Genomic DNA, 15,649 nt, shown 5'->3' with positions numbered 1-15,649 from the left:
ATAACACGCAAAAACTCACTATTACAGTATTACCAATATTTTATTCCCAGCAGAAGAATCTTAAAATGCTGCAGCTGTCATATTGACAGTGATCAATTAATAAATAACAACAAAAAACCTATTACAGTTGAGTCCATTCTGACTCATACTGAGTGAAATATAATTACCCCCATGTAAACTTTCTGTTCGTTACTCAAAAAGGTCAACTTTTTCAAAAATGGCATTATTTCCAAATTTACCTGTAACAATTCTTTGGCTGAACCCCTTTTCTCCACATCCATCTCCAAACATCGATTTAAGAAATCCCGAAATATTGGGGAAAGTTTCTCTGGATTTTGAAGTTCTGGGGTTCCATTAGTTGCTATCAGGTACAAGGCCTAAAAAGAGGACATCTTCGTCATGCTTAAGGTAGAGCATTTTACATTCATGGATCCTTCACTTCTTTAAAGACAATCACCATAAATACTACAGAACTAAAGTGAGGTTATTACTGCCACTATCCATTTATATTTGATCTTTTTCCTTTATGTTTAGATGTTATATTCACCTAAATTCTTTTTCAAAATAGAATTAGCTTCATCTCTTTTTGGGGGGGAGATTACAAATGCAATACATATTAAAAAAAAAATACAACCAAAATTATAATACATAAAGGTATTAAAAAAAAGACCATAATTCCGCCGTGAGGATAATACTAGTTTTCCCAAGCTTTTTTCAAGTCACACATATACGTTTCAAAACATCAGGATTTGTTGAAACCTTCTTTCAAAAAAAAAACAAAAACCTAGTTATATCATGGTCTCATGATTACTGATAACTGATTACATATACACAATTATTTTAATGGCTTGAATTATGCATTATATGGATGTTTCATAATTTCATCAAAACCTCACTGTATATATTTAAAAAACAAAAAACCCGTTGCCATCGATTTGATTCTGACTCATAGCGACCCTACAGGACACAGTTGAATTGGCCCACAGAGTTTCCAAGGGGCACCTCGTGGATTCAAACTGCCGACCTTTTGGTAAGCAGCTGTAGCACTTTTCCACTACACCACCAAGGTTTCCAACAATGCTGGAGATCACACGATAGAATTTTGCTCAAGACCAACTGTACGTATATATAAATATATATGTATTTTTATTGTGCTTCAGGTGAAAGTTAACAGAGAAGTTCTTTCCTCTTTTTAATGGCCTTTTGCTTTCTTCATGTATGATGTCCTTGATGTCATCCCACAACTCATCTGGTCTTCAGCCATTAGTCTTCAGTGTGTCAAATCTATTCTTGACACGGTCTCTAAATTCAGGTGGGACATACTCAAGGCCATACTTTGGCTCTCGTGGATTCCAACTCATAGCGACCTTATAGGACAGAGGAGAACTGCCCCATAGGGCGTCTGAGGAGCGCCTGGTGGATTTGAACTGCCAACCTTTTGGTTAGCAGCCATAGCTCTTAACCACTACACCACCAGGGTTTCTGGTCTTCCTTGTAGGTGTATGGATATTATCCTATCACTGACAGCACTGTACTTCAGAATAGGTCTTGAAATGTTCTTTTTGATGATGAATGTGACACCATTCCTCTTCAATTTGTCATTCCTGGCATAGACCATATGTCTGTCCAATTTAAAATGGCTAACGCCAGTCCATTTCAGCTCACTAATGCCTAGGATATCAATCTTTACGTGTTCCATTTTATTTTTTATGACTTCCAATTTCCCTAGATTCATTCTTTGTACATTCCATGTTCTGATCATTAATGGATGTTTGCAGCTGTTTAATTCTGAGTTGTGCTCAAAATTATTTAATAATAAAGTATTCTAAAAATAGTCCATTAAACTATTTAATAGATTTTTATTCCTTTTTTATTGTACTTTAGATGAAGGTTTACAGAGCACATTAGATCCTTGTTAAACAATTAATATACATATTGTTTTATGACACTGGTTGCCAACCCCATGACATGTCAATACTCTCCCCTTCTCAACCTTGGGTTCTCCATCTCCAACTTTCTTGTCTCCTTCTGCCTTCTCATCCCTGCCCCTGGGCTAATGTGCCCGCTTAAGTCTCGGTTTTGTTTTATGGGCCTGTCTAATCTTTGGCTGAAGGGTGAACCTCAGGGGTGACTTCAGTACTGAGTTAAAAGGGTGTCCAGAGGCCATACTCTCAGAGTTTTTCCAGTCTCTGCATTCTAAATCCTAGATGGTTCTGCGTACCCCATTTTCCAACCTTAACTTTTCACTTGCACTTCCCCATCCCCAAACTCTTAAAACACTTTCATTTTGCTCTGTAATTTAGTCAGTCATTGGCAAAATCCCTTAAGTGTTCAAACTCTTCTCAAACATTCCCCTTGCTTTTTTCATCTGTTGAGGCGTGGCTCCCTCATGGGAATTCTGCCTTATCTGTCGTGCTTTCTTCTATACCTTTGTGCCACTGGCTCCTCAATGCCTCTTTGAGATCACTTCCCTCTCTGTCTCTGTAACTCTTGTGATTTTAAACTCTTACCTACCTTTGTTCCAAACATCTACCAACAGTGATCACCCACTGTTACTCTAACATTATTCCTGTCATAACCTGTGACGATTTCTATAGCTCCTTTACCCCCTCTTCGCAGATGCTCTTGTCCTCCAGACTACCTCAGCTACACACACAGATGGTCATTCTCTACACCTTACCAACGCTAATGGAGCCTAGTGGCACAGTGCTGAAGAGCTCGGCTGCTAACCAAAAGGCTGGCAGTTTAAATTCACCGGCCATCGCTTGGAAGCCCTGTGGGACAGTACTACCCTGTCCTGTAGGGTCACTATGACTTGGAATCAACTCAACGGCAATGGGTTTTATCAACGCTAATAACTGCAACCCTTAATCTCGGATATACTCCACCTCCTATCTTTTCCACTCCTAGTACCCCAATGCCAGCAATCCTTGACTCGGTGGATCTAAATTCCATTTTTCTTTCCACCGTCCCTGATTCCTCTCATGTAATCACTTCCTTGGCATCTACCCCAGTTTGTGTCATGTCTAACTTCTTTTGAAAAAATATCTTTTTTTTAATTTTTTGCAATAAGTCTGTAGTCAAATGTGGTACTTTTAAAGCTCTTTTTTGTAACAGCTTTGAGAAATAAAATCCACAAACCATAAAAATCACCTTTTTAAAGTGCACAATTTAGTGGTTTTTAGGATAGCCACAAGGTTGTGCAACCATGACCACTGTCTAATTCCAGAATACTTTCAGCCCCACAAAATGAAACTCCGTGCCTGTTAGCAGTCACTCCCCAATCCCCCTCCCTGCAACCCCTGGCAACCACTTATCTACTTTCTGTCTCTACAGATTTGCCTGTTCTGGATATTTCATACAGATGAAATCATACAACATGCAGCCTTTTGCATCTGGCTTCATTCGCTTTGCGTAACGATTTCAAGGTTCATCCATGTGGACGCCTGTATCTGTACTTCACCACTTCTTTTTATGGATGGGTAACATTCCATTATATATGTATATATATAAAACACATTCCATTTATCCATTCACCAGCTGAGGGATGTCTGGGTTGTTTCTGCTTTCTGGCTGTTATGAATATTGTTGCTATGAACATTCATGTGTAAGCTTTTGTGGGTGTATGCTTATTGTTTTCTCAGGTATATACTTAGGGTTGGAATTGCTGGATCATATGATAACTCTGTGTTTAATTTTTTCAGGAACTGCCAAATTGCCTTCCAAAATGTCTGCATCATTTTACATTCCCACCAGCACTGTCTGAGGGTCCCAATTGCTCCACAGCCTCCTCAACATTTGCTGCTGTCCGTCTTTTTGACTATATAACCATTCTAGGGGGTATGAAGTGGTATCTAATTATGGTTTTGATTTGCATTTCCTTAATAACCAATGATGTTGAACCATATATGGTAATTTAAAAAGAAGGAAGAAAAAAAATACCCCCAAATTCTTCACTTCCACTGCTGGAATATTAATTCAAAGTATGCTGGCCTCATGTGTACCTCAGGACCCTCACTCCTTTGTTTAAATATGGGCTTTAACATTTCTATTTGTACAGCTTTCTCAGAGACATGGTCTCACTTTCCTCTTCCCTGAATCCTGGGGTACAGAGGCCAAGATTCAAAGTTGATAACCTGATGAGTACACCTAGGAACCTTTACTTCTATAGAAAGGTCAGTACATTGTTACTTGCATGCAAATTAGAAACCATACAGCTTCCTAAAACTCTCCAAATCCTTTACTTGACACATTCAACTCAATGATTTTTAAATGATTCCAGCAGAGTGCAGAGGCTAGGTTTTACCTACTTTGTATTCTAAATCCTTGGCCGGTGACCCGCACAAGCAGGTTCTAAATAAACGTTTTAAAGGAAAGTATTTTCCTTAAAAGAAGGCTGGTGTTTAATCAGTCTTACCCTCAAGGGATTTTCATTGAGGTATGGAGGTTCTCCTTCTACCATCTCAATAGCCATAATACCCAGAGACCAGATGTCCACTTTAGGGCCGTAGGCTTTCCGTGTAACCACCTCTGGTGCCATCCAGTAAGGTGTTCCAACCATGGTACTTCGCTTGCTCTGCTCAGGGGTGATCTGGGCACAGAAACCAAAGTCGGCTATAAAACAAAAGAAATCGTCCAGAGTTAATGGTTCCCATGGATTGCTTTATCAGAAAGAGTACACTTCAAATGACAGAATTAATTGCTTTGTAACTACTCAGCATCTTGTTTTTTAATATTTTATTAATAAAATAAACCAGAATGGGTTTAAAATATTTTGATGATACTATACACTCTCATTTGTTTATTTTTACTTCCCACAAGCAGGATGCAAATTATCAGGTCTTTTTCTAAATAAGCCCATTAAAAATAAAGATAATAAAATTGAAAGAGATCTAAAAGAAAAAGTCACCAAATGTGACTAAATGAAGTGAATGAGCCAAAGTCAGGAAGTAGAAACTACTTTTGAATAAGATAAAGAGAGGCTAGAATCACTAAGCATCCCACTTAGCAGCAGGCCTAGGGAAAGGATGCATCTAACTGTGATGTCCCTATGAAGTCCTCACTGGCACTGATCTACTCCAGCCACCTCATTTTATACCTGAGGAGCAGGATGTTTAGTTTGGTACCCAATGCAAACTGAGTGGAAAAGTCAGGACTAGAATCTAGAACTTTTTCCTCTTTCCCACTGTTAAACCCTTCCTATTTCATATGTAGCCACTGTTCGTTGTTAACATTTAGGTTTGTAAGCTCCAGGCCTTCTGTTATGCACTTACTTAAAGTGCAAATAATACCCATGAACTGCTTGGTTTATTTTGCCTAAATAAGGTATTTTGTAAGCTATCTTTTTAAGAATGAATTTATTTTTGGAGATCTTTCCATATTAGTACATTGATCTGACTCATTTTTATAACTATAAAATATTACAGGGTATAAAAATATCATAATTTATTTAACCATTCCCTTACTGGAAACCCTGGTGGCATAACGGTTAAGTGCTACGGCTGCTAACCAAGAGGTTGGCAGTTCAACTCCACCAGGCGCTCCTTGGAAACTCTATGGGGCAGTTCTACTCTGTCCTATAGGGTCGCTATGAGTCAGAATCGACTCTACAGCAGTGGGTTTTTTTTTTTTTTTAATTCCCTTACTGCTTGACCTTTGGGACACTGTCAGTTTTTCCTTTATTTCAAACAAGGCTGCAGAGAACGTCCTTGTACTTATGTGTTTATTTGTACAGTAATTTTATAAAACCAAGTCCTAAAAGAGCAAGTGCTGGATCAGATAATTACAGAATTAACAGCTATAGCAAGCCAGTCCCTGCTTCAAGTCCTTATAAAAATGATCATTATCTAACCCTCATGATAACCCTACAAAATGGGTACATTTGTTATCATTCCCATTTTACAAATGGGGAAAACTGAGGCATATATATACATATACATATACATATACATATACATATACATATACATATACATATACATATACATATACATATACACATATACATATACATATACATATAAATAACCTGCCTGAGGTGATTATCTAATAAATGGTAGAGACAGGTCAAACTGTTACCCAAAAAAGTAATTCATTTTACATTCGTTTCTGACATAAATGTACGAGAATGCGCATTTCTGGCTTGCCCACTAAGATTACTTTATGGTTTCTAATCATGTATTTTGACAATCTAAAAGAACCCACACCTCCTCTCTGGTGGCTGAATAACCTTTGGAGGGTGTAGCTTAAAAAAGAGATGTTGCAGTTGCAAAAGGAGCCAATCCCTCTCGCAGAGGGGAAGAAAGTTTTTGGTCCCTAGATCTAGGAAATGCCTTCAGTTCTGAGTGTCTGGAGAAGCCTCAGAAGGCGTTCTTCTCGAGTCCTCCAGAGGGCATGTTGGAAGTGAGAGTATAGTCAGCAGAGCATACAGATCCTGCACAACTTTTTCATGACTCTACCACGTCAGAGACAGAAGATTATGAGAGACAGTGGTTCACAAGGGATTTTTTCCGTCGCCGTTCCTGAGGTCAGGGTCACACAGCCCTCTCGATGAGGCCATGGTCTACAGAAGCCAAAGAATGCTCAGCAGCATGATGAAAATGTCTAACAGACAGCAGAGACAAACTCAAGTTCATTTCTAAAACACAGTGTCATCACTGGGACAGTCCCAGTTCCTTAGTGCTTCACATTTTTAATCCTCAGAAAAATTCTCAGAGATAGGTGCTCTTAGTTTCCTTATCTTACAAACGAGGAAAGAGACACACAGAGACTAAAACTTGCCCGAAATGACTCAGCAAGCAGTGGCAGATGATATTTAAATCCAGGCTTCCAGGCTGAAAGTCCATGTTCTGTACACTACACTCCTCCCCCTCCACACAGTAAAGCATAAAAAACTAATTGTTCTATTTTTATTAAGCAAAAGGCAGGAAGTTATAAGACAAACATATTACTCGTTCATCTGTTACTCACTAAGTTTAACCGATCCTTCCATCCCCAAAAGCACGTTGTCACTTTTGATGTCTCTGTGGATCACCTGATTAGCATGTAAAAACTCCAGTGCCTGTAAACACTGAGCAGAAGAAAAACACCAATTAATAAAACAGTCCCTGAAAAAGCCAAGGGAGGTTCATATTCCATAGTTATATTCTACAGAAGGCACTCCAGTACTTACACCTATAAAGAAGAAAAAAATCCTCTCATTTGCAAAGTTCTGATTACAAGATGCCTTCATTAATCAGTTCTCTCCTTCCCACCCTCTGATCATACCCAGAGATATTAAATACTGTAGCCTTTGGAATCAAAGTATAAAATTGTCAAAGTGAATTTAAAGCTGAGGGTGGGGGAGAGGCATGATGGCATTCTGTGGCTCACTGCCCTGGGAAAAGGATGACTTACTCATACTGTGAGTATGCTGTCTTTCCAAATTCGACTCTTCTAATGTTGTCTATGGAATATACGAAGCTTGAGTTCAGAGGAGACTATGAATGAGTCGTATCTCTGCCCTGATTAATTAAAACCCTAAGAATATCAGTCTTCAATGCTCTCATTTGTAAAATATAGCTACAGTCTGTAACTTCTAGGCTCTTTCAGTATTTTGTAAATGTGCACAGGCTCTTTAGAAATAATTTCAATGGTAAAGGATAAACTTGTGATCACTCTCATCTGAATCTGAGCTATTGAGAAGTCTCATCAGTGCAGGCTAGCAAGGAATGTGTAAGATCTGGGTGGTCTGGTTCCAGTCAGCTGTTCATCAGCGTGATGAAGGATGTACGCTCCACTGCTGCTTCTACGGCAGGCTTTTAGATGAAGCTGGACACCAATGACCAGAAAATTACTTTCCTCTTATGCCACATTTCAGAAAGCATTTAGTCAAAAAGTGGAGAAAAACTCCTCGCTTCCTCAAATACAAGAAGGAGATGATATATTTTTTAATGTGTTTGCCCCAGTGCTTTCAGACATCAACTCGGCATATAAATCGTAAACCTGGAAACAGTTACTCCCATTAGAGAAGAACAAGTAGTCTGCCTATTGTTCATAACAACTAAAAATGTCATTCAAGATACTCTGATTTTCATTCAAGGCAACAATTAGATAAGCAGTGCATTACCACACTGTGTTTACCAGGCATTTAAGCAGATTTCTGAAAAGAACAATCCCCAGAAAAATACTTCTACAAATAAATAGAAACCATTGTCACAAATTTTCTATTGTGGCTTATGGAAGAAAACCCAACTTAATTACAATTAGAGAAATTCCTAAAATAATTACTCTTGATATCAATTATGAAAAAAAATCATTAGAAAAGCAAATTAAGTATTAACAGATAAATTCTTGTTAAGTTTATGTCAGCTTTTAAGTGACCAAAGCAATCTTTGGTAAGATTAATCATAACTATTAAGTAACGGTTCTTACTTTCTTCCCTCCTGAAAGAAGGAGCATAATTCAGAATTAAAACTGTCAAGAGTATTTTATTAAAACCCCTTAATAAAAGCTGAAGAGGGCAAACATTTTATGTATTGTTTGCACATGAAGGAAGTTTATAATTCATTTATGTACTACTGTATAACTGCTGAAAGCCGAATCATTGAAAATACAACAGTCTTAAAAACATTTACAATTTTGCCCTTTGTGACAATATTCCTTGATATTACAAGAAAAGCAGTTATTGATGACAATAAGAAAGCATTACCTTAAGTCTGATTGTAGGCAAAGATTAGATGGAAGAAAAAAGGTGTGTTTTCGACTTAGAGCAAACTGATAGCATTCTATTGGCTTAAGCAAACGGTTGTCTAGAAATTCATTAATTAATATACAGAAGCAACCAGTTTCTTCACCTTCGGTGAGGTCAACAAAGCCAGATGCAGACTTATTGAAATGTAAGGTGAACGTGAGTCTTGCTTTGCGTGGGATATTCCCGGTTTCCACTGTTGATTGGTGTATTTTTTAATAACAACCCCTTTTACTCTCTTAAGTGTCTTGATTTGAATGATAAATTATTATGATCACCCTCTACTGAAATTTACCAGTGAACAGGGCTCTTCACAGGTTCTTCCTTCATCCCAAAACTATCCCACACATGAAGGAAAGGATTGGGAATGCAAACACAGGATAAAGTGGTATGGAGATACCTTGCAGAGGCTGTGGACAGAGAAAGTATCTCACACCATAAAAATTACCTGTGCAGAAAAACTTTCCCTTTTTTCGTCTCTCGCTAACCCACATCGCTGCAGCTTTATCAGCAATGGCGCAAACCCACCTCTCTGCACACAGCAGCAATCTGTGCTTCGTCCATGCAGGTTTCTGTTACAACATCAGTAAGTGACCCGCCAGCAAGGTACTCCATTACCACAAACAATTCATCTCCCACCAGGTAACTACAAGTAGAGCACACAAAATACACTCACAGTTTGACTTTTTCTAAATACAGGGTACTCTGGGTTGAAGAACGTAACTGCCTACTTTAATTCCACTGACTGTCTTCAGTAAGAGCCATCTAAATTAGAATTTCTCTATGGGAGAAACCTTTCCTTCCACTGTCCCAATCCGTGAAGGTTAGTAAAGTCAATAAAATTAAAGGACAAGTTATTTTAAAAAATGGAAAGCACATTACAATGAGACCCCGCTTGGCCAGCAGGTCAAGGGAAATAAAACAGACCTTGGACCAATCAAATGGCGCCAGAAAGCTTGATGGCCACAGCTGGTGAGTGCGCTGGGTCAAGTACCCTGAGTTTAGAGACAATTTAAGTAACATCCTAACAATCCTTGTTATCCGATCATTCAGATAGTAGATTAGAAATAGCCAAGTAGAAGCTGGAAGAATTCAAATATACCCTAATAATGAAACTGGGGCTTGAGAGCTAGGATGAGAACAGGAAGCTGCTATATAACAGCAAAGAAAAAGAACTGACAGTCATTATAAGTAGTCTGAATAATTTTAAAGTTAAACTATGCCCACAATTTTAATGAGTGTTTACACAGATTGTTCCAATTAAAATAACCCTATACGGTAGACATTTTTAGTCCTGTTTTACAGATAAAGAGACTGAGGTTTGGAGAACTTAAGTAACTCGTTCAAGGGCACATAGCTAGAAAGTGACAGACTCAGAATCTATAGCCAGGTGTAAGTGACCCCAAAGGCTGTGGCTTATCTTAACCAACAAGCTAAACTGACTTAAAATACTATTTTAAAAAGCAGATGATTTTTGGTTTAAATCTTCAAGTACCAGGAAAATTTATTTCTATGAACATGGTCCCTTTAACTAGAGCTAAAGTTTAAAAAAATGTATTATTTATTTTCTCATTCTAAAGAAATTTAAATATGGAAATAAGATCATCACTCATGCTCCTCTCAAATATAATCACTATTCTAACTTTCATTTATTTTCTATTTTTCTTTCACTCACATATATGAGGCGGTCTAAAAAAAAAAAAAACATAACTTGTAATAACATACATAAGTTTCTATTCTGCTTTTTGTTCTGCTATTTAATATGAATTCCGGAGTTAAACATGAGCCCTGGCAGTGTAGTGGTTAAGAGCTCACTGCTAACCAAAAGGCCGTCAGTTCAAATCCACCAGCTGCTCCCTGGAAACTCTATGGGGCAGATCTACTCTGTCCTATAGGGTCGCTATTAGTCGGAACCGACTCAACAGCACCTAACAACGATGACAAGTTAAATGAGGTTTTAATATACACTATTTGCCCATGAAGGATAGCATTTGAAATTAAAAGCTGATCTACAAGTTTAAAAACCGTGTGGCCAGTCATCCCTCTAAAGACACAAATCACAGCCAACTATTCCCTGACATTTCCGCTTTTGATCACTTGCCACAAACATAAGTACCATCAGCAATAACCATCATTCATTCGTCTTCTCTCACCTGTCAAGTGATATCCAGGTACCTACTAAGCTGTATATGTGCTATTTTCTCTCTCCCCATTCTCCTTCAAGCTTACTTCTCAGCACTGACATTTTGCCCTAGTTTAACTTAAGTGGCTAACCCCCCACCCCAAGCCAGGAAACTTAGAATTTCTATTTTTATCCTTACATTTTGGAAATATGGATATTTACCTGTCTAAGAAGTTAACTATGTTGGGATTCTTTAATTCTTTCATTACCAGAATCTCATTAATGATCAATTCCTTCTTGGGTTGTTTCTGTAAATTTATCTGTTTGATAGCAACCTATAATGAGAACAGGATTAAAAAATTCAGAACAGGTGTTCTGGCTCTTTTAGAAAATTATATACACCAATCAGTTCATAATTTAACTTTCTGTGTATATACTCTATTATACAACAAGACCTGTAACTTATTCATAGGTAGTACTTTTACTTCCACAGTGCCTATACACAATGTTTTGCAATACTTGGAGTCTAAAAATATTTTTAGATTTATCTTGAAGTTGATTAACCAACCTAAGGTCAGCCCGGTACCGGGAATTAATCCTCTTTCCATTCCAAGCTGGGAAAATGATCTTTTTATTTGTTTGTTTATGAAACTCAACCCATAATTCCTTCTTTGTTCCTCTTAATGAGCAAAGTACTATAAAATTATACACAGCGTTTCTGAAAACATACTCAATTTAAAAAAAGATTCCTATTGACTATTCTCAGCTTTAACTAGTTCCCTCCTACACTAAAAGCCAATGGTTACACCTAGAAATATGGTAAATATGGAAGAAAGCTACCTCCTGTCCCAATGCCACATCAGTAGCAGTGAAAACTGTCCCAGAAGCACTAGGAGGAAAAGAGAGACAATCAGACTTAAGGTTTCAAATCACTATCATTTTTCATATCCAAAGACTTCATACACTTACAACAAAAGAATTAAAGAACATTTTTAAAACTTCAAGAAAGAAGCAATCTTTGTAGCCAAAACACAACAGAAATATTTCAGAAATACAAAAAAGTGTGAAGAAAAATATAACATACAGCCATGAATCCACTTCCCAGGCTAGGAATTAAAGCATTATAAATACATCTGAAGGTCCTGTGTGCCAGCTTCCTGGCAGCACTCTCCTCCCAAAGGTAACCTGTATCTGGTGCTGACGCTGTGTCCGATGTGCATCACTTCCGTGCACTTCTCCATTCGTGCTTGAATTACATAGGGTGCCGCTGCATATTCAGACAGGATACGCTTGGCGTAATTTTTAACTTCACATAAATGGTTTCATTTGGATGTACTTTTGGCAGCTTGCTTTTTTCATCCCACATTGCATTTGTGATACCCCTCCATATGGAGAGGCGTTACTCTTGCTGACCCATTTTCTCTGCTGTACGGATACACTACGGCTTATCCACTATTCTGCTCATGAGTATCGTTTTCACATTCTATTAAAATCAATGTTGCAACAGAATTTAGTTTTAAAAAGAAATTCTTAAGGATGTTTTCAAAAAACGTTCAAGATCTCTTTCCAAATTCACTGAACTCTTTCCAGAGATTAATAACATTAAAAAAATTCAAGATGTACACTTACTCCCAAGCAAGAAAAAAAAAGTTCAGTTAGTGGAATTTAAAAATACAAGTAATTGGACAAAAATCAGAGGATCAGGAGAACCAAAGATGATATATGTTTCACTGCATATCATCTAGCAGTGTGTTGTTTTTAAAATATATTTGGTGGGCAATTTTCCCATCCACCTAATCCTTTACCACCAAGGGGTAATATGAAAAAACAGTAATATGAAACCAAGCTAGCAGTACAGTTTTTTAACAGCATCTAGAAATAACTGCATTATCATCTATTTACACAAATCCCCATGGGCACTGGTCCTAGCATACTGTTAAAGTGCTCAAGGTCAGCAGGCCACAGAGATGTCATGTGGTACATCCAGGAAGTAGTGAACATCGTGGCAATACAGTCACAAATACTTACCCTTGTCCAATTTTTTCATATCTTGTATATTTTTTCTTGGGGTCACCTATGCTGACGATAGTTCCTATTTTAAACAGTAACAACAAAAATTGGAAGCTTAGTCAAGCATTCTGAAATTGTAAATTAATTGCGATATCACTATTTCTTTTAATAAGCTCCACTTGTTTTAGAACCGTGGTTTTCAAACGTAATATTAAGTTTCAAAAATATGTTTGAAACCCAAAACACTAACCATTTACCATCAGAAATAATACATGAAAGATATCCACATGAATGATAAACCCTAACTGGCTTTTCTGACTCTTCAAGTATATCCTGTATCTTTCAATATATTTAGGAAACTACTTATCACTATAAAGATTAATACAAACTAATCAGACACCTGTTTCAGGCAAGTCTACAAAGTCAAGACTAAGAGATGGGTTTTAAAACGAGGACGCTGGGCATAAAATCAGCGTGATCTACTTCCAACAAATCAGCCATTAAAAACCCTAGGGAGCACAGTTCTACGCTGACATATGGGGTCATCATGAGTTGGAATCGACCCGATGGCAACTAGTGGTAGTGGGTAGAACACCAGATTAAAAGCAGGTTTATACCTGAAAGCACTAAGAAACCAAGAGCAAATAAATGCAGAGCATACAAGTGTTTTAAACAATCCGTCTATGAAGTATTTTTCCTTGATCCTTCTAGGTTAGCGTTCTTTATCTTCAAACTACGGCTGCAGTGATTTGCAATCAGATGTTATCACTACCCTCTCCCTGGCACTGGATGCATTATTTCCAATACTTGATCCAGGCCAACAATAACTGATAGATTAAAAGGGGGAGGAGAAAAAACATTTTTCCCCAGACTAGATTTTATGCCTACACACATATCTATATAGGAAGACCTCTGTTTCATTATTTAGGGACATTTTGTAGATTCCCACTGAGAAGCTATATGCATGCAAAAATATCTACAAACCTCTTCTTATAACATTTCCAACAACTGTGCCTTAGGTTCAACCCTTAGTGGAAAAAGTATTGCTCCCAAAGGTACCGACTCCTGCAGAGACACACTGCTCACTAGTCAACACATGCTATCTTTCAAATGGACTAGTACACAAGCAAAGAAGAGTATTATTTTGGATTCACCAGACTGTAATTGAAGCTACTGTTCCTATGAGAAAACAATTTATTATTTGTTAACAATTTATTCTTTATGCTTTAAGCCAAAACACATGGTATAAATTGAAATGCATCTGCACCAAGTGTTTTAAGAGCTGCTAACACTTTAAAAATAATACACAATGCAGTCAACATACTTAATTTCTCCATAATCTCTTCGTCTGTCATCTTGGTCTTCTTTTTCTGTTTGTCTGAAGGCTTGGCACCACTGTCAACATTAGAATCACCAACTGGTGCAGGAATAGGATCGATTACAGACCGTGTATAAATCTGCAGAGAGACAGCACATTACTGAGGTTTGAGGAAAAGTCTTCTCAGATATGCTTACTGGGACACTACTGAGTTCTATGATTTTTAACCAAAACTAAGTTGTTTCTTCCACCGTTCTAAAGAATAAAAATAATATTTTCAGACTATAAAAGACATGTAACTACGAAGAATGTAACCATGAAGTCTTTTTTCTTTGGTACAACATATACTATGACATGCTGACAATGTAGCAGAAAAAAGCACGAGCTTAAAAACTAGGTTAAAAAAAGAGAAATTTGTTTTTACACAAATATAATTGCTACCACTTCATTTCAAACACTTAGTTCTAAAGGGTAAGAACCAGGCTGCTAACCAAAAGGTTGGCAGTTCAAATCTACCAGCTGCTCCCTGGAAACTGTACAGGGCAGTTCTACTCTGCCCTACAGGGCTGCTATGAGTCAGAATCAACTCAACAGGAATGGGTTTGGTTTTGGTTTTTTATCATTAGATCAGGATCCAATGCAGTCCTCAAAGCCCTAGCTGTCAGCTGTCCTACTGCCTCATCACACTTCCCTGCACAGAGGCTGCCCTCCCACTTTCCTAGAATGAGTACAGGGAGACCACCTCACCCCACTCCCTTGCACACAGTCTGCGCCCCACTAACTAGTGTTAGTGCAGGGAGATCACCTCACCCCACTCCCCTGCACAGACCTGCTCCCCATTGACTAGTGTTAGTGCAGGGAGACCACCTCACCCCATTCCCCTGCACAGACCTGCCCCCCACTTTCCTAGAATAAGTACAGGGAGACCACCTCACCTCACCCCCCTGCACAGAGCCTGCCCCCCACTGACTAGTATTACTGCAGGGAGACCACCTCACCCAACTCCTCTGCACAGACCTGCCCCCACTTTCCTACAATGAGTACAGGGAGACCACCTCAACCCACTCCCCTGCACAGACCTGCCCCCCACTTTTCCTAGAATGAGTACAGAGAGATCACCTCACCCCACTCCCCTGCACAGACCTGCCCCCCACTCTGCTAGAATGAGTACAGGGAGACTATTTCACCCCACTCCCCTGCACAGATCTGCCCCCCACTTTCCTGGAATGAGCACAGGGAGAAGAGCAGGACTCACAGAAGCTCTCTCCTCTGTCTCCAACTATGTCATCATTGTTAAAATTCTCTCACAGCTGTTTAGGAACTTCACTCTCGGCAGCCTCCTAAAGGACATGAAGGCTTTCGGAGAGATGTAAAATGGTAGGTAAAATACCTAATTTGAGTAAAGAGGTAAGATTTAAGTTTTAGATATACTGAGGCAGTTATCTGCACTGAGACTGAGAAAGTAAGAAAA

General features: G+C 38.4%; 1 protein-coding gene across 1 annotated transcript in view; it reads right to left on the bottom strand.

Moving 5' to 3' along the window:
- The window catches only part of PAK2 (p21 (RAC1) activated kinase 2), an 84,833-nt gene that overhangs the window by 2,876 nt on the left and 66,308 nt on the right, over positions 1–15,649 (bottom strand). The window contains exons 7-14 of the mRNA XM_003412939.4: positions 14,185–14,317; positions 12,879–12,942; positions 11,691–11,739; positions 11,073–11,185; positions 9,257–9,374; positions 6,970–7,069; positions 4,418–4,614; positions 240–377 (exon numbers count right to left, since the gene is read on the bottom strand). Of these exons, the coding sequence (XP_003412987.1) occupies positions 240–377; positions 4,418–4,614; positions 6,970–7,069; positions 9,257–9,374; positions 11,073–11,185; positions 11,691–11,739; positions 12,879–12,942; positions 14,185–14,317 (912 nt within the window). The remainder of the gene's footprint in view (positions 1–239; positions 378–4,417; positions 4,615–6,969; positions 7,070–9,256; positions 9,375–11,072; positions 11,186–11,690; positions 11,740–12,878; positions 12,943–14,184; positions 14,318–15,649) is intronic.

The sequence above is a fragment of the Loxodonta africana genome, chromosome 1 (assembly GCF_030014295.1).
Source record: "Loxodonta africana isolate mLoxAfr1 chromosome 1, mLoxAfr1.hap2, whole genome shotgun sequence".
NCBI lineage: Eukaryota > Metazoa > Chordata > Mammalia > Proboscidea > Elephantidae > Loxodonta > Loxodonta africana.
This window is presented reverse-complemented; position numbering and strand designations above follow the sequence as displayed.